The 23653-nt window shown below is 42.3% G+C and overlaps 1 protein-coding gene across 1 annotated transcript in view; it reads left to right on the forward strand.

Moving 5' to 3' along the window:
* Window positions 1-20355, forward strand: part of LOC116942587 (tyrosine-protein kinase Src42A-like) — a 32229-nt gene extending 11874 nt beyond the window's left edge. Inside the window, exons 3-8 of the mRNA XM_032954668.2 lie at window positions 3145-3311; window positions 4675-4843; window positions 5611-5769; window positions 9474-9655; window positions 11527-11683; window positions 15165-20355. Coding sequence (XP_032810559.2) covers window positions 3145-3311; window positions 4675-4843; window positions 5611-5769; window positions 9474-9655; window positions 11527-11683; window positions 15165-15376 — 1046 coding nt within the window. The 3' untranslated portion in view covers window positions 15377-20355. The remainder of the gene's footprint in view (window positions 1-3144; window positions 3312-4674; window positions 4844-5610; window positions 5770-9473; window positions 9656-11526; window positions 11684-15164) is intronic.
* The last annotated feature ends 3298 nt before the right edge of the window (window positions 20356-23653 follow it).

A 23653-nucleotide genomic window follows, 5' to 3' on the forward strand; every position in this document is an offset into this window, starting at 1 on the left:
TTCCTGTTTTCAAAGGCCTGCACGTGCCAGGTGCAAAGTGCCACGTTTTAATTGAAATTAGTTATGAGCGTTTTTTCTCCCACGTGTTTACCCTATTGTGCTATTGACGGTTACGTCACGGGGCGAAGGATCCATTTGGGCACTGGCAGAGCCAGTGGGGGGGGGGGGGGGGGGGTGGCACGTGCCCCCCCAATGATCCGATCGAAATCCATAATATCGATCGAATCATTGGGGTTTATTAATAATAAATCGGCATTGAGACCCCCACTGCCACTGTATAGCATATTATTATTATGTGCCAGGGACTCTATGAGATGATAGGACAATAGTCTGAGTCCATAATTGGCAACAAGCAACGGCAAAGCGGTTATAAGTGACTCAGAATTGTGCGCAGTTGCGTATACAGAGTCCACGACTTCTCTGAAGGCATCAACACCTTCAGCGAGCGCGATGCCGATCACACGCGGTTCGAATTCGACCCTCGATGAATGGCCGCACACGCGTCAAATAAAAAACAAGGGACAAGTCCTTACTTACTAACAACTCCTCTTTCATTTTTCATTGCTGGTTCCGCCATTGCATTTCGGTCTCTCGAAGAGCGGCAGCGCAACTCTTCGTGCTACAGAACGGCCTATGGAAGTGGATATCGTGGAAATACTCATAAAGTTCCCTTGAAAGTGCTCTTTGGCCCACATAGTAGGGGGCAGAACTTTTTCAGCTGCCCTGCTACAAGCGAGTATTGTCTGCTGAGTCACAGTCGTAGGAATACTTTTTTCAAGCTGGAAATGAGCTAAACCATAAGTGAGCAAACCACACTTACGATTTTTAATTGAATTTTTTTTAATTGGATTTTTTTTCTGGTGTATTCATTGGTGATTGGCTTTATGGACCATCAACTCGCGAGACTCGAAAACCAAACATTTTTTTTTCTATAAACGCAAGCGGCTGAAATCCAATTCGAACATCGGTGCCAACCTCACTGTGATGTTCGAGTCGCCTGGCCACCTCACAAGCGCCAGTGGCTAATCCTCCGCCCAACGACCAACGGGAATGGATGAGATGCTGTGATCTCTGCCGCTGTTGCTCCTTCTGCGCCTTCCCCGCGGTCCCAACCTTTTGTTTGCGTCCACACCCTCGTAGGGAGTTCCACGGTGAAGGTCTCAGGTGGCATTGATGTTTGTATTTGGTTACGTAGCAACCGTGAAACCAACTGCGTGCGGCGTGTTATAACACACACACACACTACATTCATTTAATATACATTATAGCAGCAATGAGAACAGGTTTTGAGTGCAGGCACCAGTCGCGGATTCAGAGTCGTACGTTCACGATTTGTTGTATCACGGTGACCAAGCGCAAAAAAACAAACCTGTAGTATTATTATTAAGATCTTGATCCCTTATTAACCACTTGTTTGCCCGTCCTAGGATGGAAGCTGTAATATTTCTGAAAAAATTGAGCAGAGTATAATTGAATCTTGTGTAAATTTAATGGCAGTGATTCTTGCACAAAACTACATCATAAAACACCTCACTTGATGTCACTAGCACTGTATATAACTGATCTTCAATTTGTTCAAATTCACTGCTCTGATACTTAATTCTCTTCTGCTTTCGGTCGCTGGGATTGAAATGAATTGGAAATCGATACAATATCTGGAAAATCACTGAGAAGTGGCTATTTTACCATAATGTAGAAGCATAAATTAGACTTGCCTTTTGTCTCAAGTGCTGAAGGCATGAATAAAAACACCAAATCCACTTTGTTGCTGCGTATAATTACTTATTAGATTCACTTTCAATAAAGAAACGTCAAAGTTAAAGCGAATTTGCGAAAAAAAAATGTATTTCCGCTCGACCTTCTTCTGCGTGAGTGTAAAAATCCACCCACTCATGAATATTAATGACGGGGGGGGGCATGTGGAGTGACGTCACGCGCTCATGAATATTAATGACGGGTGGGGTGGAATGTTGCGTGACGTCACGCGCGTTACACACAAACAGACATACTTGGCTCATTATAGTAGTAATATGTTCAGGAAGGCATACCCAAGCTTCAGTCGTGCGTCTTGGTGCCACGTGGACGTGGACTTTGATGTAATCTGCTGGCTGAATCCCCCTCCCCCCCCCCCCCCTTGACAAAGAGTGTTTTAGCTCTATGCGCTTTTGCTTTTACTGGGGGGTTGTGATTCCGTAAGGCGCTTTGAGTTGCTGCTGGGGCATTTAAGTGGCCAAATATATATGTGCAAACCGATTGATCGTGAATTGTACTTTTAGGCCGCATTCCAAAAAAAGTTGTGTGCATACACACACACATATATATAAAAGCACAGCATATTCAGCGTACCCGTGAATGAAAATTACGTGTCTCTACTGTTGGACGGCCTCCTTGCTCTGTGTCAGTGGTGGGAGTTGTGAGACCACGCTTTAGCAGGTCGGTCAGTGCGGATTGGCGAGGGGGTTTAGGCAGGCCAGTACTAACTCATGCATCACCTTGCCCACCAATGTTTAGCGTGGCCAGGAATCGAATTCGCGTGATTGGGTTCACGGCACATGCGCTAACCGTGATACCCTTCCGCTCCACCAGCGTGAAATACGGTGATGTGCATACCGTAGAATATCATGGCCACAAACCAAACATACGCGCAGTTTAATGGCAAATGTTACACTCGTGAAAGAAAGACGTCCTTTGATTTGTGTTTCTCATTATGGCTATTGCATAATGGAAATGAAGACCTCTAGGAGTGGGCCAAGGTATAGTTCACAATATCTTCGTGAAAAAAATCGCTTGCCGACTCAAAAAAGATAAAGATAAAGATCCCCCCTTTTCGCCTCACAGACTGTTGGGGCAAGTGCTGTTAGCGAACACCTATGAAGGCCGGCACGGCACACGAGGGGGTGGGTGGCCAATACAAGGCCCGGCCGCCTTTTTCTATCCAGTGGTGATGTTTACACACCGCACCAGGAACTCATTTGAGGTTGAGTCGACCGTGAGCGGGAATCGAACTCGGGTTGCACTCCCCACTTGCACACACAAGGGTATGAACACGCACACACACCACAGCCGAGCTATTTGGCCGATCTCTGACCATACCACCTCGGTGTCATATTTAATCCGGCCTATTCTGTGATTGTCTATTTTCAGTGCGCGACGGCAGTACCGTGAAGCATTACCGGATCCGGCAACTGGATGAGAATGGTGGCTTCTTCATATCGAGACGGGTCACGTTCCAAAATCTGATTGAACTGGTGCAGTACTACAAATCAAACTCTGATGGGCTCTGCATGGCCTTACAAAAACCCTGCGTGGTGGTGAGCTTTTTTTTTTTGGTTCCTCCCTCTTCTGTGCTCTGTTCTCAGGTTCCCCGACAAGGGATTAACGCGTCGTGAGAAACAAACAAAAACTTGGCCGTGAGACAGGTGTTGCACGGAGCTCGGATTCCCCACAGAAAACCACGTGATTCTGTGAGGCATCATTAAACAAACAATTTGGTGAAAGTGTTCATTTGGAAACTTTTTTTTTAATTAAAATTATTCTCAAGCCCCGTGGTTTGAAATGCAGCCTCCAAATTTTATCCACTCGGTCTCTCTGCCTGAAAGCTCGCTTATTTTGCATATATTTTTAGTTTTTAGCGCAGTATTATTGATGAATTTGACTGCTTTTGTGAGGCATTGTTGACATTTGCTGCCTGCAATAAATGAGACGAAAGTGACATTCACATGAGCAGACCCATGTTTTTTTTGGAAAGCTGAACTTGATAATGCAAAGTAATGTGCAACAATCTGCTATGACGTGGTTCAGAAAGATGGTTATGAATAAAAATTACCAAAAAATATCTAACAACTGAAAAGTTTACGATAAGCATGGAGAGATACATGCTTGGAATTACACTGAGAGACGGACAGAGGAACGCATGGATTTAAACTACTAAACTTAACTAAACTTTTTATTTTTACCACGTAAGGCCCACTGAGCTATATAGTTCTTTTTCAGAAGCGAACTAGCCACAAGTCATAGCCGAACAAAGTAGCTTTTGTGGAAATTTATAGTCGCAGCCAAATCTTCTAAATGCATGTTTCTAAATGTGGAGGGAAAAACCGGAGGATTTTCAGAAAAATTAACGAGACCACGCGGAGAACATGCAAACTCCAAATATACGGTCACCAGGGTTGGGATCGGACCCACAACCTCCTGTATACCAGGCGAGGCAGTTAACATCTCATTTGTGTATGTTCTCGATTTGAGAACGTACATAAGTTAATCAAATCTTCAAAGCTATGAAGACAAAGTGGGTAGGACACTTGGTGAGAATGGGTGATGGATAAGGTGAAGGAATATATATATAACACTTCGTAGAGGAAACAACGATCAAATGGCTTCGTGCAACGGTGCTGTATGGATTTGGTGCATCGCAGGATTGTGAGATCTGGTGGTGGCTTGGTGGGAGGTCTTCATCCAGCAGTGAGTTCTTCATGGCGAATGGTGATGAAGGCAATGTGTGCCAATGACCTGGTCAAAATCTAACATGTTGAAATTACCTTGAACTTTAGGAAAATTATTCGGGAAGAAAATGTTTTACGGTATTTACAAAGTACATCGTCGAGTTGCGTTAAACGTCGCACGACCATTTAGTCGCGTAACAGCACGCATTCCTGCGCCCTTTTGTGATGGCAGATTGAAGCTCCCACCACGATAGGACTGTCCTACAACACGGTGGATAAGTGGGAGATCCCGCGGGCCTCGATCCAACTGCAGAAACGGCTGGGGGCTGGCATGTTCGGCGAGGTGTGGCAAGGCCTCTGGAACAACAGCACCTTGGTGGCGGTGAAAACCCTCAAGCCAGGTCTGACGGTCGTCGTTTGTGCACCAAATCACCAGGATACAGCAACCACTACGCCCCGGAAGGGGGAAAAATAATTTGTCGATCGATAATTCATTCATTGGCTCGTGGTACTTGTGTCGAATTGCGTGCGTCTGCAAATGATGTGCAACCAATGCTCGTGCATGTGTGTGTGTGTTGAACTTATTTCACACCGCACGTAGTCAACCATGCAAACCGTCGGTTCGGGAAATGCTAATGTACCATGTAGAATGAAATGGCGCTACCAGATCGCACAAGCAAGAATAATTTGTGGACACGGGAGGGTCGCACGTTTCACTTTTAAGTGCGAAATATGTTGAACGGTGTTGACTTGTATGCTGTACATGAATATAATGCCCCTTCTACCTCCGTGAACATAAATGAACGATTTTACAACAATGGCACCTTCACTGTGATTACCGCACACGCATCCTTTCTCTAGTTTTTATTACATGAGATCGACAATGCCACTGACTTGGTACGCTTGAAAGAAATGACATTTTCATGGCGATGACGCCGTTAGAGGACTGCTAGTGATTTCGCAACAAAATCGAGTGATGTTCATTGTGCGGCTCATGGCTCGAATATCAATGAACGTGTTTGAACTGGCTTCGAACACAGGAGGTTTTATTGAAGGCAGGTGGAACGTAACAGAAGAGATGCGCACTTGTTGCAATAGCATGTATCCAATAATGCGATGTTGACTTTGGCTATGCCCTGCTTCTTCTTGCACCCGCCACGCTGCTCAGGAGCTATGAAAAAAGAGGAGTTCATCGGGGAGGCGCAGATCATGAAGCAACTCCGCCACGCGAACCTCATCCAACTCTACGCTGTGTGCAGTCAAGAGGAGCCCATCTACATCATCACCGAGCTCATGAGGCACGGCAGCTTGCTGGATTACCTGAGAGGTACAAACATCGACGTTGCTGATTTTAGTTTGGTTTCGGCAGATTCACACGTACAACGTTCAACCTGAACTCATCGATTTTTTTCAGAATTTTTTTTCATGAGTCCGTCTTGTTTTTTGGCCAATTTTATTCCATCGTGTCATGAGATGAAAAGATCCGTCCGGAACGCTGGAAAAAGCGGTGCATCTCTCCCCGTTAGAGAACGGCCACACGGAATTGGATTTTACAAAAACATATTTATGTGACCCCTTCCCGTGACCTCCGGTTCACACAATCGGGGGGGGGGGGCGGGGGCAGCGCTTTCCCATCCGCCCAGCCACCAGGAGTAATGTTCATCACAATTGAATGTGATTTATTTGTTATACGCAATCGTTGATGACCAAACAAACAAACAGAGACCATAGAGTTTAACATTATGAATTGTTATGAAGAGACCATAGATTCGCTGCACTCGTGAATCCGCATCAGTCGTGCACAGCTGCCCAGAGATTTGAACCCAGGCATTTTTGCAGTGGCAGCTTAGTGTTCCAGCCTCTTGGCCACCCAGCCACTTCCTCAATCTCGTGTAAAATCCATGCATCTGTATGCCTGAACACACTCATTTGTGAAGTTATTTGTCAATACATTACCTATTTGTACGTTTCAAGGGTAGGCTGCAGACATTTTAAATGCTGTATTCTTCATTTATATTCAAGGTCACAATTTCTTTGCTATTTTACATCTGTTTCATAATTCTAACTGAATGGATTGACATATGAGTGGCATCTTGTTTTCTTTTGTAAGTTAAGCGCTAACTTTATGTTGGGGAGATAGCATAGGGGGATGTATGAGGGGACTAGTGGGGAGTGAGGTACTGGGCTAATGTAACGTCACATTTCTCGGTAAGACACAAGGCAGTCGTTCTGGAATGCATGGGACCTAATTCTCCCTGCTGTTCGGAGCTGCCTTTGTTTGGCTGTTACACACCGACTCTTAATAATCCTTAACATGGTCCGGCGTGACTTGGGTAACTCGCGACCACCCAAAGTTCTCAAATACCCTGCTTATTGTTAGAAATATGAATAATGTGTCCGTGTCTTAGTGCCATACATGCGCTGGTTTCCTGCATGATGCGGCTCACGCTGATTGATTCCTGCGCTCCACGAGTATGTAGCCAACCGTGCTAATTGAAGGTACGGGGAAGGACAACAAACAAAATGCATAAAAAAACAATTCTAAATAAATGAGTTTTTTTTTTACCTAGATTTAAAAGAGCGCAACTCCGGTGGCTTCCTAATATCGGAAGGAAGAGCGTTCCAGACGGCCGCAGAAGCGCTTCTGAAAGCGCGCGATGCGGTGACTGTCTTTGTTCGATAGCATAGCCGAAAGCCACTGTGAGGATGACCGGAGTTCGCTTGATGATGGTTTATGCTAGGGCGAGAGTATGCGGCACCGACCATGCGTCACCTTACCCTCGGACAAATTTGCGTCAAGACGTAAATGTTTACATCGTTAAATTATACGTGCTAGTGATTCGAATTTCCATATGTCACACAAGGGGGGCGAAGGTCTTTGTCTTGATCGAAACCTTATATTTGTTGACAATTGCTTGGGTGAAAGAGATCGAGATATATGTAGATTGTAAAAAAACAAGACGTTTAGTTTGTAATTAGTTGTAATTGTAAATATTAGTGGCGGAGTGGGGGGTTACTGTAAAAGCTACTGTCGTCTGCGCTCCTTCAATGTAGGAGTAGCAAAACTTCACCAACTCTCTCCTGGAGGCCTCTCGTGGTTGGCAGACATCGACATTGGCATTTAGCTCCTGAACATCTTGCGAAACGCATGATGTGAAAAGGAACGAGTGTCACGTTTCAAGGTTCGGCCCGAATGTCATTAATTACACCTAGGCTACAGCTTACGTAGGTAAAACACTGATTCGTAGAAAAAATACACTAGTTACAAAGCCACAGAAATTATAGATTGAACAACAAATTGCAAAAGTTTAATGATTTTCGTCATCACAAAAACTCGCAAGACAAGGCACGTTTAGCATTTACTAAATTGGGCTTCAGTATATCATGTTTAACAGGATATACAAGTTTGGCATACTGTGTTATGCCTTTCTTGAACCTAAAAACAAATATTTACATTTACAGTTTTCGTGATGCTGGCTTTTATAAAAAAAGACAACTGTCATCTGGTTGTTAGAATAGCTCTGCCATCGTAAATCCGAGATGGTTGATATTCCTGCATTTTATGTTTATATCCATTTTTTTCCCATTACAGATTTTAGGAAAACATCATTGTGGCTGTGAATAACATCGCGAAAATATAACCTCCATGGCTTGGACCCTCATCACAGTTACCTTCATGCAATCTCAGTTTAACCGTTCCATTCTTGTAAATAATTTAAATTGTCCCTTTTTGTGGGCCGTTGTTTGTGGAATCTTGGATGACCGCATCAATTTCCACTGAGTCACGTGGCTTCTCATAGCCTATCATGGCCAAGTACAGTGGCATTTGATATTCATTAGTGTGTGTCCCCTGAATGTGACTGGATAGGATGTTGTTCGTAGTGGAATAATAGAACATTCCTCAAGTCTGGCCTGTTCAGTGTTTGGTAGGTATACGTGCAGTAAGATATACATGGGTCTGTTAGTCTTCAAGTTAGTATTGCCACCCTCTTTGATTAGCAGAGAACAATGGGAAGGAAATACACGGAAATGTAAGAACGTAATAAAACGAATCTTGAGCCCAACTTTGCAGCTAAGTATATATGTAGGCAAAAACAAAAGTCATTCACAACAAGTTCATTTCACAAATTACAATCTTTGTTGGACGAACAGAACTGGAAAACGCATCGGAGTATTTACCTAAGTCGAATAATGAAAGTGCGATGAACACACGAGTGATTAGGGGTTTAAGCACTTTTTGATAATGAAAAGTAACGTTGAAATGTGCCTAAAGGAGAGAGATTTAAATCCTTGTATATCGCCTGCTATGACATGCACCACCAACATGGAAACTGACAAAGAAAATGGAACAAACTTTGAAAAGTGTATGAAGAAGCAATGAGAGATACACGCGTGAAATTCTGGAAGACAGAAAGCAGAACACGTATAAAAGCTAGATGTATCAAATTGACATTCATTCAGCAGTGGATAGATCATAGCAGCTGCTGCTGCTGATGATGATTTTTCGTCCATTTACAAACTAAACAATTGCACGTGTTGCATGGAATTTTCATGAAGAAAAAGAGCTTCATGGCTCATCGAAATTGTCTCCAGGATAAATAAAGGTTCCGATTCTGTAAAAAAACAATTGCATTCATATTTTTTACAGTACCAATATCGTTTCTAAAGCATACCCAAGGCTATTGTCCTCTGACCACTCACTGGGTAGACAATAGTCAATTAGCAGGTCACGTGGGATGTGATCAATTATGGGTACTGCCCAACTTTTCCCAAGACATTAGGGCTCCGTCTAGTGGTGGCCTTCCTGAACGCATTGGTGTGAGCAAATAATTGCAGGGCCGCACGTTAAACCATATTTTAGGAACGTCTTGACTGTGTCATTCATTATCGGTCCCATCAAGTTGTTTTAAGTTCTCTCAAGCATTCAACGAATGCAAATATTCTCTTTTCTCTCATTTTAAAACTCAAAGCAAGGGCGCTCTTCGCCGCGACGGTCAACCGTGTGAATGCTGCTCCTACTCCTGTGTCCAGGACCCCTGGGGAAACAGCTCAAGGCACCGGAACTGGTGGACATGGCTCGCCAGATCGCCGCTGGCATGGCCTATCTCGAGAGCCAGAACTACATCCACAGAGACCTGGCTGCACGAAACATCCTTGTTGGGGAAGGCAAAGTGTGCAAGGTGGCCGATTTTGGGCTCGCCCGGATTATCAAGGTATGCGTAGCAAGCAAGCAATCTCTCTCTCTCTCTCCAGCTCGCCAGTATTGAGGTGTTTTGGGTCGTTACTGGGCGTTGTTCAGAATGATGTCGGACATTTTGCTCCATGTGGGGGGAGGGTCGTCATTGGTGGCGAGATATTAACTACCTCACCTGGTATACATGAGGTCGTGGGTTTGATCCCGACCATGAGACCTGTATATTTTGGAGTTTGCGGGTCTCTCTCCCCGTGGTCCCGTGGATTTTTCTCCGGGTCCCCTGGTTTTTTTCCCTCCACACTTAGAAATGTGCGTTTCGAGTATTTGACTGCTATACATTTCCACATGACAAGCTACTTCGTTGAGTTATCATTTATGGCCAGGTTGCTGCTAAAAAAGAGCTACGTAGCTCAGTGGGCCTTACCTGGTAAAATAAAAAAAATGTTTAGTTTTTTAGTTACTGTAGAATCTCTCGGCATGCGGAATCCGAAAACACATTAGAGAGGGCTGTACAACACAACCGTGAAAAGCCTACGCAGTAGACTTTCTCTCTCTCCCCCTCATCTCGAAGCATCAATTTTGATGCAAACGCTCCAACACTGCCACTTGTTCTTGCCGTTAAGAATAATTCCTCTTCTCGTATTGGTCCTATTTCTCCTTAATTTTGGAGGGGTCTACCCTTCGGCTTCCTTCGTGTCTTCCTGTTTACACTACAAGCGCCCCCTCGGTATTCTGCCGTCGATCGTTGTCAATGGCCTTCTGGCATTCAACCAATCCCTATATTTCTATTCTCGTGGTGCATATCAACACGGCTGGTTATTATTACTATTACTCCGATAATATGGTCCAAACTTGAAAATGTACACTGCAACTTAATTGGGGGGGGGGGGGGGGGAAGCCCCCACATTGCAACGTTGCCCCCTACTGGCAGACTGATTGGCAGGCCCCGTGCTGCTTAAACTTGGTGCCCCGCGTAGGGACAGCTGCCACTGGGGCCCCCTTGGCTAGACGGCAGCGGGGCATTGAAATAGTTGATGTAAGGCGTGATTTCGATTTAAAGCTTTCGTGACCACAGGGATTCATATTCTTGGTTCTTTCGGTAAAGTCACGTAGAAGGGAAACAATAACATAGTAAGAATAAAACAATAAAATTATCACGACGTTTCGATTGCAACACAAGCAATTATCATCAGGTGTGAAAACCACAGCCAGAAATTTTGAAAAAAAGTGGCGGTTAGGAGCTTTGCTATTCTGAGGCATCTAAGCATCCTCTAAATGAAAGTCGTTATTGTCAATGGTCAAGAGGTGTCATCATTGTAAACCTAATTTCAAACATTGTTTAGTAATGTACAGTAGTCTATGAAATATATTCATATAGCATAAGTTTATATTCTTAGTTCTTTCGGTAAAGTCACGTTGAAGGGAAACAGCAAAATAATAAAATATATATAAAACAATAAAATATATTTTATTATTTTGTTGTTTCCCTTCAACGTGACTTTACCGAAAGAACTAAGAATATGAATTTCTGCAGTCACGAAAGCTTTAAATAAAAATTTAGCATAAGCTTGTTGGAAAAAAAAAATTATGCTTTTTATATGATTACTGTCATATAGGTACGTTATATAAATAGTAACTTGGACCGATGTAATTATGAACAAACGAAAAAACTTCATAATATTTAGTAGGGCTTTTTCTTTTTAAAACTCGCAGTCATAAAACTACTCTGGAAAGTCCCCCCCCCCCCCCAAAAAAAAAACAAAATCCATGCTGTATAAATTAACAGATGCGGATTTGATTGCACCGTGTTTGTGTCACGATGCAAGTCGCCGCAGGTTGTGTATGCCTGAACACATGGCGCGTTCCTCGGAATGCTCTTTTGTTTTCCAGGAAGACGAATACGAGGGGAAGGCTGGGGCCAAGGTGCCAATCAAGTGGACTGCCCCAGAAGCTGTGAATTTTCACCGTTTCTCCGTCAAGTCCGACGTCTGGTCCTTCGGCATCCTCCTGTATGAGCTCATCACGTACGGCAGGATGCCTTACCCCGGTTAGTAGCTGGCCACTTCGTTTGCTACAATGGAGTGCGTTCTGGGACTTCCCTTGCCGGTATCAAAATACAAGAATAGGTTTGACCCTTTCTAGCAATAAAACAGTTGCGTTAAGATGTTAAAACACCAAATAGAGAACTTTTGCAAAGAATCATGTCAGCATTAACCACACGTCTAATTGTGGTGAACATTCAAACAAGAAAACATTCTCTGGTAGTATGAAACAGCATGAATATGCATTTACTACCAGAACATGTTTTTTTTGTTTGATTATTTTACAATGGAGTGCATTGTTCACACCTCGGTGGTGAGATGTTAGCTACCTCGCCTTGGTATGCAGCAGGTCGTGGGTTCGATCCCGACCTTGACGCCTGCTGTATATTTTGAGTTTTGCATGTTCTCTCCATGGTCTTGTGGATTTTTATCCGGGTCCTCTAGTTTTTCTCTCCACTCATATCCAACGTATGTTTAGAGTATTTGGCTGCTATTAATTTCCACGTGATAAGCCGCTTAGTTGAGCTACCATTTGTGGCCAGGTCACTTCTGAATAAGGGCCATATAGCTCGGTAGGCCTTACGTTGTAAAATAAAAATAGTTTATAGTTGAATTTAGTTTGTTTAGTTTCAATGTGCCCAAACACGTGTTTACTGACACACACCAATGAAAATGTACCACGGCCAAGAGACCTAAATCTCCGGTCACAACAGGTATTCATTTATTTTTTACGTTTCAATCACATTTAATTTTCTCGGTACTTAAAAATTATACCTGCCAAGTTAATTTAGCAGTGTTAGTTACTGTTGCCCCAGATTTTTGTTTTACATTTGGCAATGATTGCATTTCTTTTTTTCTGCTGAGCATAATAATACCATTTTAATTCAATTCAAATGATCACGTGTGTAATATGTAACAAAATAAATGCATGGCATGTGTGCACGATAATGGCATGCGATGTCATGGAAAATTAATATCAAAATATTTCTCAGTTTCCCATTGTCGGTTCAGAGTACTGAGTTGGCACCACCGAGGTCACAGGTTTAACTTCAGGCCTGTGATTAAACTGGGTCCTCAAGTGTAGTGAGTTGATGGTCTCAGCCTGGCCACCAATGACTGCACACACAAAAAAAACCTTAGCATTAACTTTGGTTTTCCACAAAGTAAAAAAATAAATATAATCAAAATACAATTTGAACACATTGTTTGATTCTCATGCCACGAACCTTAAGTCCCAAATGAAGAGCGAGTGTGAGGTGCTGTCCTCTACTGTGTCGCAACAGAGGTCGCTTTGAGGGATCTCAGACGTGGCTCTGTGATATCCACTTCCATTAAAGGGTTGCATTGCTTTGAGGTTGATCAGACAGTATAATTAATCTTAGTGGCACAACCAGGGTGAAAAAAATGAATTGGGAGGAAATGGCAATATGTTTTAAGAGTTTACCATTATATAAAAAAAAGTATTAATGAAACAGTATAATTATTGATGGTTTTGGAAACATTTCCAGCCTAAATAAATATGTATACAGTACTTGGGCCAACATGATCTCATACCATTAGTATGTGATGTTGGTGTGGCCTCTTAAACTACAGGTTAATAATTAAAATTATGTATTTTAAAATGAAAATCCTTTATTTGATCCAGTTAATAATCCATGGAAATGAGGTGCAGGATATATGCAGTACATTTATTTAGAGATTATATCAGTGTCCGAAAGCATGTTTTAACCAGTTAAACCACATTAGGGTGTGTGATTTAGATACAGTTGTTTTATTTGGTTAGTACTGATTAGATTCCTTTTGGAATTTTCCCACGACCTGCAAGAGCCCTAACCGATATGCATGATCTTTTGGGGCTAAAGTCTAACCTGGCCAGTCGTCTAGGCTACCTCGGTGTTATGGAAAGGCTGCCCATATGTCCATCACACACTTGCAAGCATTAGTATCAATCACATCACTCACATGTGCCGATGCCTTTTCTTGTTGTCGGTGTAAATGTCGCGACGTGCAAACGTGACGCTGAATGTTATGCTTATGCGTTGTAAAGCGTTGGCTCATTCACCATGACCAATTAACCGCCCACACTCAGTGCAGTGTATGCGTGCACAGTTTAGCTGTCATTTCCCAAAGGTGTTCACATATCTGACCTTTTCGCACATACCTCAGTCTCTCAGCGAGTTGGTTTGCGACGTTGTGCGTTCTCTCTGCAACCGAGGGTTGCCGCTGTTTCCATGAAACAAATTTTGATTCGTTTCTCTCTCAAAACCGGGCAGTAGACTGAAATGCATTCGGATAGAATACCGGGATCAGATCTCGGTATGAATCGATTCTTACCACTGGAGCACAGATGTCAATCTGTGGACTGTCTGGTTAAAACCTAGACATGTGGCAACTCTAATGTATCCAGTTCAGCTCATTGAGCCGTAACAGTCTTTCATGAGGCTTCTTCTTAGAATGTTCAATTCCTTGGGGCTGTATCATAGCCACAACGATGAATGTAGCTGTTTATTTATATTTGGGCTTTAAACTCACCCTCTATGGCCTCATTAATGATTTGAGCATTATATTTATATTTACTACATACATTGTATGTTTGACTCCCCGGGGAATTGGTACAGACGGCGAGGAATGAACCTCCGTGGGTGGTAATTAGTTTGGTTTGCCACCGCGTTATGAACCCGCAAATCAGAGTTCGATTTCCCGCCACGGCTACTGTAAGTGGCAAGTCGTATCACAACCAGTCCTGCCCTCCATGCCCCCCCCCCCCCACCACCTTAACCAGGCTGCACTGACTAGCATCGTGAAGGATGGTACCCACCCCCCCCCCCCCCCCCCCATGATTGACATGGGTTCGCGAAAGGCTTCATCCGCTGATAATGTCTGTAACGCAATTACTTTCATCTATTATTAAAAAGGAAAATGTGTGTTCTCCCACCTTCAACTTAAGAGTGGTACAATGCCTGGCTGCAAGGTAGTGGTGAAAATTCCAGATTTACGTGTCAGGGGCATGTCACAATAGGGATGACCTCTGTTGACTTTCCACACGGTGGGGAGTCTTGAGGGAGAGTGGAGAGTGTGTGCATAATGATGATAATAAAAACATTATACACTCTTTTTATTTGCGCAGCTAAGGCCCACGGAGAAACATGAGTTGTTTCGCAGAAGCGACCTGACCACAAATGATAGCTCAAAAAATTATAGCTGAACTCTCTAAAGGCGTGTTTCCAAATGTCGAGGGAAAAACCGGGAGGACCCGGAGGAAAATCCACGCAAACATGTGGAGGAGATGCAAACTCGAAATATACAGCAAGTGTCGAGGACGGGTTCGAACCCACGCCCTCCTGTATACCAGGCGAGGTAGTAAACATCTCGCCACCGTGGCGCCCACTAGTATTATGTTGCATATCCGACTCCCCAGGGAATTGTCATAGGCAGTAGTAATAATAATAATAATAATGTTCTCATCATGTGATTTATTTTTTTTAGAAATGGGCAACATGGAGGTGCTGAAGCAGCTGGACAGGGGATACCGGATGCCACAGCCAGATAATTGCCCTCCGCTATTTTACTCCATCATGCTGGAGTGCTGGAACAAGAAGGAAGAAGAGCGACCAACGTTCGAGACCTTGCAGTGGAGGCTTGATTACTTTGACTCGGACCCTAACAACTACACAGATGCGCAAGCCTTTGTCCGTTAGGAGGTTGGGGAGGGCGATATGGGTGACCGAGGTATGTCTGATGTATGGAAGAGTGGGGTTGGCCACTCGCATTGCGGATGTGAAGGATGTCGTAATAACGGGAAAATGTTATTGCCATATCGTTGAATAAGCAGTACATGCAATCATTTGTATATAAAATACGGTAATCGTGTTGTGGTGATATGTGACCTCTAATATAAACACAAGAATATAGCGGTATAATATTAATGTACAGATTTTAGGAATCGCACACTACTACAGTCATTGGATATAATAGTGAATCTGAGGTGTCTTCATAAACAAAAACCTATATTTTGTATCTCTCTATTCAAGTGTAATTCCACACACAGACACACCTATTTCTACACTTTTCTGTCGCGTTATAATAAACCAACGCTTAAGCATAAACATTGTCACTCGGTATGCGGTGGCATTGTACAATTCGCGAACACCTGTTTTCCACGTGGAACACGTGAGCGTGTTGCAACTTAACTGCTTGGCCAGATTGCAAATATTTCCGTACAATTGTAAATCACATTCTTACTAAAAACGTCAACCAATGCTAACCTTAAATGATGCAAATTAAGTATATAGTCATAAACAATGTAATAACTGAATCAAGTGCTTAACACGTAGGGTTTCACGACCAATATTATACATAAAATAGAGGTTTTGCAGTGAGATTGTTTAAACATAAATGCGTCGTTAAACCCACCGCCACCTGACACAGCCAATTAATAAGGTTTGTCATGTAAACAAAATATGTCAATTCGTTACGAGTACAGTACACTGGTGTGTTGGAGAGTAAACCCACAGTACTCGAATTGTAAATGTTGCAAAACGACGCGTTCACATTTACGTGATCTAACCAAAAAAACCTCTTGTGCAATACGAATCAAGTGTGTACATTGCCATTGCAATTACAATACAGTTGCAGGAAGGAGAGAGTCGGGTGTTCATATCAAGGTCACGCTGTTAGTCTATGACAGACACTCGAGTCAAGAGCAGCCCTTTTTTTCACGCGGTATATAGGTAGGCACATGTCCATGGGGACATTAAAATGGTCAGATGTGGGTGGCCTCGGATGAATCCTGGCCACATTTCTCAGTTTTCCTGCGGCATTTGCAGCACGAGCTGCATATCCATTCCCCAAGCTCTTTCTGCCTGTGCAATAAATACATCTCGTTGAAATAAATACCCACGAAATGTGCACAGCGTACTCAGACGTGGTCACGTTTCCCCAACCTTGGTTTCACTCGTAGGGCTTATTATTTATACGTGGGGAGTGTAAGCAAGGTTCAAAGGTTCCAGTTGGGTTTGTTGTTTAACCGGGTGAGACCTCAAGGAAGGACCTTGGTTACCAAATTGACGAAAGCAAAACAGCGCAGCAACGATAACAGACATTTGAACAGAACAAAAGAAACGCCATATCGGCACGAGCGTTATGAAAAAATGTTGTGAACCTAAACGAATGTTAACATATTAAAGTTCCCCCCCCCCTTTCATCGCAAATGAGCAAAAGGGTAGGATAATTTACAAGACCGTGTCTTCGCCCAACCTTAACACACAATTATTTAACACACACACACATATATCCAAACCTGTATTATAACTTGAATCATAGTTGACAACTTGGAGAAGGTTCTTGGTGTACATTCATTTTGGTGATAGGGAAAGGAGGTGTGGGGCATGAAACAACCCATGTTCCCGACGAATTTGCTGAAACTTGACTTGACATCAAACTGAGGAATAGTAAATGTTTTGCCAAATATTGGCAACGTTTTATGCACACACATAAACAGGTTGCCATAACACGTTTATGAAAAAGCCACGGATCTTACAAAATTACTTGTTGTTGTACTTTGATTTTCTTGCATGGGCTAGTAAACAATATGAAAAGTTAAATTACGCTCTTTGCAATTCAGTGTATGCCAAATGTTAGACTGTTATACATATTAAACGTACGTAGTAATGTTGCCAATTTGGAGTGTGTTTAATAACTAGTGGTTAGAGAGAAGCCGGATGCAAATGTGTAGCAGCCTATCTTGATCCTGATTTTATTAAAATATAAATTGTAATCAATGTTAGTATGAGCATCGGTTTTTGTACATTTTGATGGAACCTCTTCCTGGTTCGTGAGCAAAAAAATGTTTCCAGCAAAAAAATACAACTCTGGTTTTATGCCAGACAAAGAGTTGCATGCTCCATAATTTTCAGTGTTTTAAAGTATTTTTTCTTCTTCATATAATACCCAAGTGCACAACACCTTTCAACAATATTACTGGTTCTTTCGGCAAAGCCAAACAGAAGGGAAACAACAAAAACACAACAACAAAATTCTCACGACGTTTCGACTGCAACACAAGCAATCATCATCAGGTGTGAAAACCACAGCAAGAAATTTTGTTTCAAATTTTCTTCATGTGGTTTGAAAAATTTTCTTGCTGTGGTTTTCACACCTGATGATAATTGCTTGTGTTGCAGTCGAAACGTCGTGAGAATTTTGTTGTTTTGTGTTTTTTTTGTTTTGTTGTTTCCCTTCTGCGTGACTTTGCCGAAAGAATATAAATCCCTGCAGTCACGAAAGCTTTAAATCAAAACCTTTCAACAATGTTTAGTCGATCACTCGCTTTTGTTTAACTGAGCCAATTTATATGACATTGTATGACACGATATACTACTACTGTAGTGTAACGGTTAGCGCACTCGTCCGGGCGTGGCAAGTTGAAATAAACAATTGAGAACTTTTCTTAAATCCTTCACAATTCTTGTCCACCCCAGCAGTCGAGTATAAATCGGTACACCAGAGTTGATTGGAAGATTGAGTGCGGCGAGGTAAAGTGTGTGGTGTGTAAACTTCGCCACTCGGGAGAAAAACAAGGCGGCCAAGCATGGTGCTGGCCACCTACCGCCTCTGCGCGTCGTGCCGGCCTTCGTAGGTGCTCGCTGACAGCACCTGCGCCTACAGTCTGTTAAGGCTATACGGGGGATCTTTGTGTTTTGTACTTCCAACCTCCTGTTCCCGAGACGGCTGGCCACCGTTGAAGAGTGGGCCCCAGAATATTACCTGGAGCTCCTCCTAGTGGAGCCTCCTTCTGTCATGTAGGCAAGAAATTGCAGGGCTGCACTTGTATATTTTACCTTTACCCCGTGATTTAGTGTCGGTGTAACAATCTACTGGGCTACATGCATATAATTTGTTTAAAAGTGTAGTCCATAGACTGAAAGAAAAAAAATCAAACCATGTGTACCGCGGCATATGTAAACTCGTCATGTTGTTTTCCACAGGGTTGAAGTATGCCTCGTAAAACCACTCCAGAAAGTGGTATGAACATTTGAGGGATTTAGCAGTTACAAATTAATCCCAACTTCAAAACACTGTACTTTATACTTTCGTAAATACCCTATCAAAAATGTGTTTTCATATCGTACTCATTTTAGCATACTGTATCGAGAAAATATGGGGGGGGGGGGGGGGTAGGTAAGTGGTGCTGCAGTGGCTATCACGCTGCAATGAAGCAGGTGACCTGAGTTGGATTCCCAGCCATGGCTATGGTCTGGCAGGTGTTATATCTGATCGTCTCCGGCGCCTGCCACCTTCACCAAACCGTCCTGACCGGCATCGTCAGCTGACTTCCCCTCTTGACCGACATGACATGGAGAGGCCCTTATGCACTGGTGGATTAGCATAAGTGTTGTTATCTTATTATATAAAATACTAAATTAAGGTTACTTGCATTCAAAGACACAACCCAGTTCTGTAGCAAATTGTATTCCTGGGCTGCCTCTATGTCAAAGCTTTACCAAAAAGTTAATTTAACACAATGCCCTTAAAATAATGTTTGCTTAATTTTAGCAAAGTACTGTGATTTTTACATTTTTGCCATGTTATTCAAGAAAAAATATTTGCTGCCAGCTATGTTGTGCACTATACTGTACATGTTAACCTGGTTATTTTGTTTTATTGGAAACTCAGTAAATATTCGCCAGTAACTGTGTAGTTCACATCTTGTGAGTAAGAGTGCATTCTGTCATTCTGCTTCAGGGTGTGAAACCAAAAGTATACTTGTTGAGATCAGTTACCAAAACCACAGTTCTACAGAATCATGACTTGGGTCAAACACATTCCGAGATTCAATAATGTGTTTCGTTATCAATCCGGTTTATATATGTGTATATGGAAGACCGTTTGCAATTAAACGTTTTACGTGTTTTATAGATAATTTAACTCGTGTAGGTCAGGTGTTTGAAAAAAATTGGTATAAAGTAGTATTTTTTTATTTTTGAGTAAAATATAAAAATAGCTGGTTTAGGCTATTGCGTGCTATGCCAATGATTGGTAGATGTTAACACTAACCATGACAGCAGAGGATGCTTGTCTTAATTCTCTGCAGTAAATTGAAACCGAATTTTGGAAACGTCCCGAAAAAAAGATTGTACATCCGTTTTTGGATTATTATTTTTTGCAAAAGCAGAAGCACTAATGGCTGCAGTGGCTATCACACTGCAATGAAGCAGGTGACCGAATGGTTGTTAAATGGAACAGTAAATTGAAGTAGATATTAAGTTTAGTCCATTGTAACTTCTAAAACTGAAATATGTCGACGGTACAGTCGTACTAAATAATTCTCAAAGGTGTAATGATATGGAGAGAAGCTCATGTTGGTTACGGGTCATTTAAACCTGTTGGAGCCCTTTGTCTCGCCAGAATTAATATAAAGATGCATAAATCAAGTCATCCACATGGCATTGAATGTGCCTCCCATATAAATGTACTTTTAATGGTTAGGTGAGTTGGAATACTGTAATGCAGTACAATAACATTGTAACTATTCAGATATTTCCCATGTATTCAATATGTTTATCACTTCTGAATTAGCTGGTTACCGAAATCTTTAAAGGTTTTACTGTTATTTAACGGGAAATCGATGCAATATTTACTGTCGTGTGATTCAAGCAAATAAACATTTTAATGATGACTCTGATTACTGTACACTATATGGCAAATCTGGGGGCCAAGTACAATTGTAAGCATGCGATGTGTGATGTCATTATGAATGTTGTGGTGTTATAATTCACCCCAGGTTTGGTTTAGACTGAAGTCCTCAAACCACTTATTTTAGGGAAGTTATTTTAAATGGTTGCACTTAATTATTTTAACATTTTACTCACAAACCACGTATTGGTGCTTTTTGACGTTTTAAAACATAAAAATGGTTTCCAGGTAGTTACGAGGTTGTCATTAAGAGTTCTGTAATAAATATCCAACATGATAGCGGAGGCACACAATTATAACAGGTTTATGTAATGTATGAACAGTGACCCACATGTTTTGTAACAAGCCAGACGTTTTTAGTGGTATACCCAGTACTTGCTTCTCAATTGTCTCTACGATACATGCCATCAGCCTGTCATTAACCTTAATAAGTAATGTCATCTAGTTGTGTGATCATTTGACGATCTGACCATGAGAATTCAGTCGAAGGGGGAGGGTATTTCCATGGCACGGAGAATAATGTGGTTTCAATCCTGCGAAGTGACAAATATTTAGACATACCTATTTCTGTATATGGCTAATAAAAGTAGATAATGTGATAACATGCTTATTGAATAAGGTTATTACATTCTGCAATTAACTTTTATTGGCAATTAAATGATGTTGATACAACTCCATGTTTTTACATATAAGGTGGAACCAACAAGTAAAATATTTGTTCTGGGCCCATGATTATTTAGCAGACGAGGCTCGTTGCTTCTCATGAAGACTTGAACAGAATTATAAGTGTGCTCACATCCTCTTCCAGTTTTGCAGCAGTATAACTTCGTCATATGTATTTTGATTGTGCCTAATAAGCGTGAATGGCTCTCCACAGCGAAATGAAACCTTACAATGTTGTTTGACGTTTCTTGCCTTTATAAAGTAAGTTTATTTTGTTTAACCAGGTAAGAACTCGAGAGATGATAATACTTTAATTCTCCTGGGTGATCAAAATCACACACGGCATGCCCACAGCACTGTTCTATTCTTGCGTCTGGCGTTATTGTCAAGATCTAAATGCCAAAGTCGAAGTATACCCGCCACAAGAGGGCGTCAGGAGACAGTTTGTAAAGTTATTGCGATTCTTCCTCCGCTGAAGGAGCGCAGAACACAGTTTGTTTCCTCTAAAAATGTTTCTTCTTTTACCAGATAAGGCCCACTGAGCTGTATAGCTCTTTTTCAGAAGCGACCTGGCCACAAATGGTAGCCCAACGAAGTGGCTTATCACGTGGAAATGTATAGTAGCAACCAAACACTCTAAAACGCATGTTTCTAAATGTGGAGGGGAAATACCGGAGGACCCGGAGAAAAATCCACGCCACCACGGTGGAGAACGTGCAAACTCCAAATATACAGCAGGCGTCAGTGTCGAGATCGAACCCACGCGTTCCTGTATACCAGGCGAGGTAGTTAACATCTAGCCACCGTCAAAAGTTTGGGGGTTGCATGGTTACAATCGTACTGTGGCTTGTCTTTTCATTGTCCACTCGTCATGATGGTTTGCGCATCGGCCTGTTGTTCTGATGTGGTTGATGGTTGTTACACCAGTATCTTCGGGGAATGTCAGCAGCACGAACTGAAAGTAATACACACATTTACAAAGTGTCATGTAAAATGTGAGCAAAAAATATATTACTGTAAAAAACCCTATTAACGACCACCCCTGTTAACGACGAATCGCTTAACAACGGGTGTCCATAGAGCCCAATGTGTAGTGTATAGTGTAGTGTATAGTACTTTAGTGCCTCCATAGAGCCCAATGTGTTCGCTTAACGACCATTCCCCCGTTAAAAACGGGACATTGTAGCTACAGGAAATAATGAATGAATTAATTAACCACGTTTACTTCTAATGTTTAGTGTTTCTCATGCTGTCGGTATTTTTACGTACCAATATCCATTGTGTAAATATTATGAGTAGAAAATTTTTGGGTGAAAAAGGGTAATTTCGATGCTATCGGAACGAGATCAGTTTTTAACATGTACTTCCTGTACTCGCTAAACGAGCGCGGACCACAGTTGTTTCCTCTAAATCAATTAGCGACGACCGGTGGAACCAATCACCATCGTTGAGAGGGCTTCTCCTGTATTGTAGTCAATTTTCGTTCTCTTCGTTAACTAAAGTTTCTTCAAACCTGTTTGACACATTTTCGACGTACATTTAGTCTTGCACGAACGAATAGAGAAGATCACTGTACGAAATTACACATGTATTTGGCAGGATATTAACAGGTAACATTGCCACGTATGCCTCATTACCCCGTTGAATTATGCTCGCGTGCAGGGGGATAGATGGGCTTGTGACAACATTCGGAGACGTGGCTACGGATTGTGGAGATGTGTCATCCAGCGGTGGATATACCACGGCTCATGGCGGGTGAGGCTGTTGAAGCAAGTTTCGTTAACTGGTCCCAGTAAGCACCCATCATCAGTGGGGAGAGGATGGTGGAAACGGCACACAATGCTTGTCACCTCACCGCACCAACCACGACACAGAACTCTTGATGGTTTCACCCCAAGGTGTCAAAGAAGTGGAAACATTCAACACGTGTGCGACAAGTAAGTTCCACATTTAACCGCTTCCTTTTTTTTCCGTGTCGTTTTCCCCCCCCAAGAAATGCGCTTATCTGCTCTTGCGATGAGTCGAACTATTTTAAACGTTTCTCTCTTTTTTTTGGTGTTCTTGGTGTGGGCAAGAGGCGAGCGCATCTCTCTTTGAGATAACAACGTCGCTGCTGGTGTCGCGACGCGTCTCGCGTGAAGCCAGCCCGAACCGGTTTATGTTCAAAGCGGGCAGCAATTCTTGACGTTAACTCGACAGCAAATGTCCCTTTGAGAGGACAGTGAAGGTACCAAAAGATTTCGCTCTGTTCGCGATGAGAGAGCATTTTTGTTGTCGTCGTTGTTAGTTTGAAAATGTTGACGTCTTAATTTGTTTCAGCAGTCGTTTTTTTTTCGTGACGGTTTTGCGATTTTTTTCTTTCCCCTGTGTAAAATGAAACGCTTTTCAATAAATTTTGATTTAAAGCTTTCGTGACCGCAGGGATTCATATTCTTGGTTCTTTCGGTAAAGTCACGTAGAAGGGAAACGATAACATGATACAAATATAAAACATATACAACTTTTCAATACTTGAAGCTGAATAGTGGGGGGAGGAATTTACAGCAACAAAAATGTTGCCTGTCGGCTGTCACTCGGTATCCCTCCCCGCTACTAATCTGCTCCGCTGTTGTGCAAAC

Source organism: Petromyzon marinus, chromosome 15 (assembly GCF_048934315.1).
Source record: "Petromyzon marinus isolate PM22_M1 ecotype Great Lakes invasive population chromosome 15, UKy_Petmar_22M1.pri1.0, whole genome shotgun sequence".
Taxonomy (NCBI): Eukaryota; Metazoa; Chordata; class Hyperoartia; order Petromyzontiformes; family Petromyzontidae; genus Petromyzon; species Petromyzon marinus.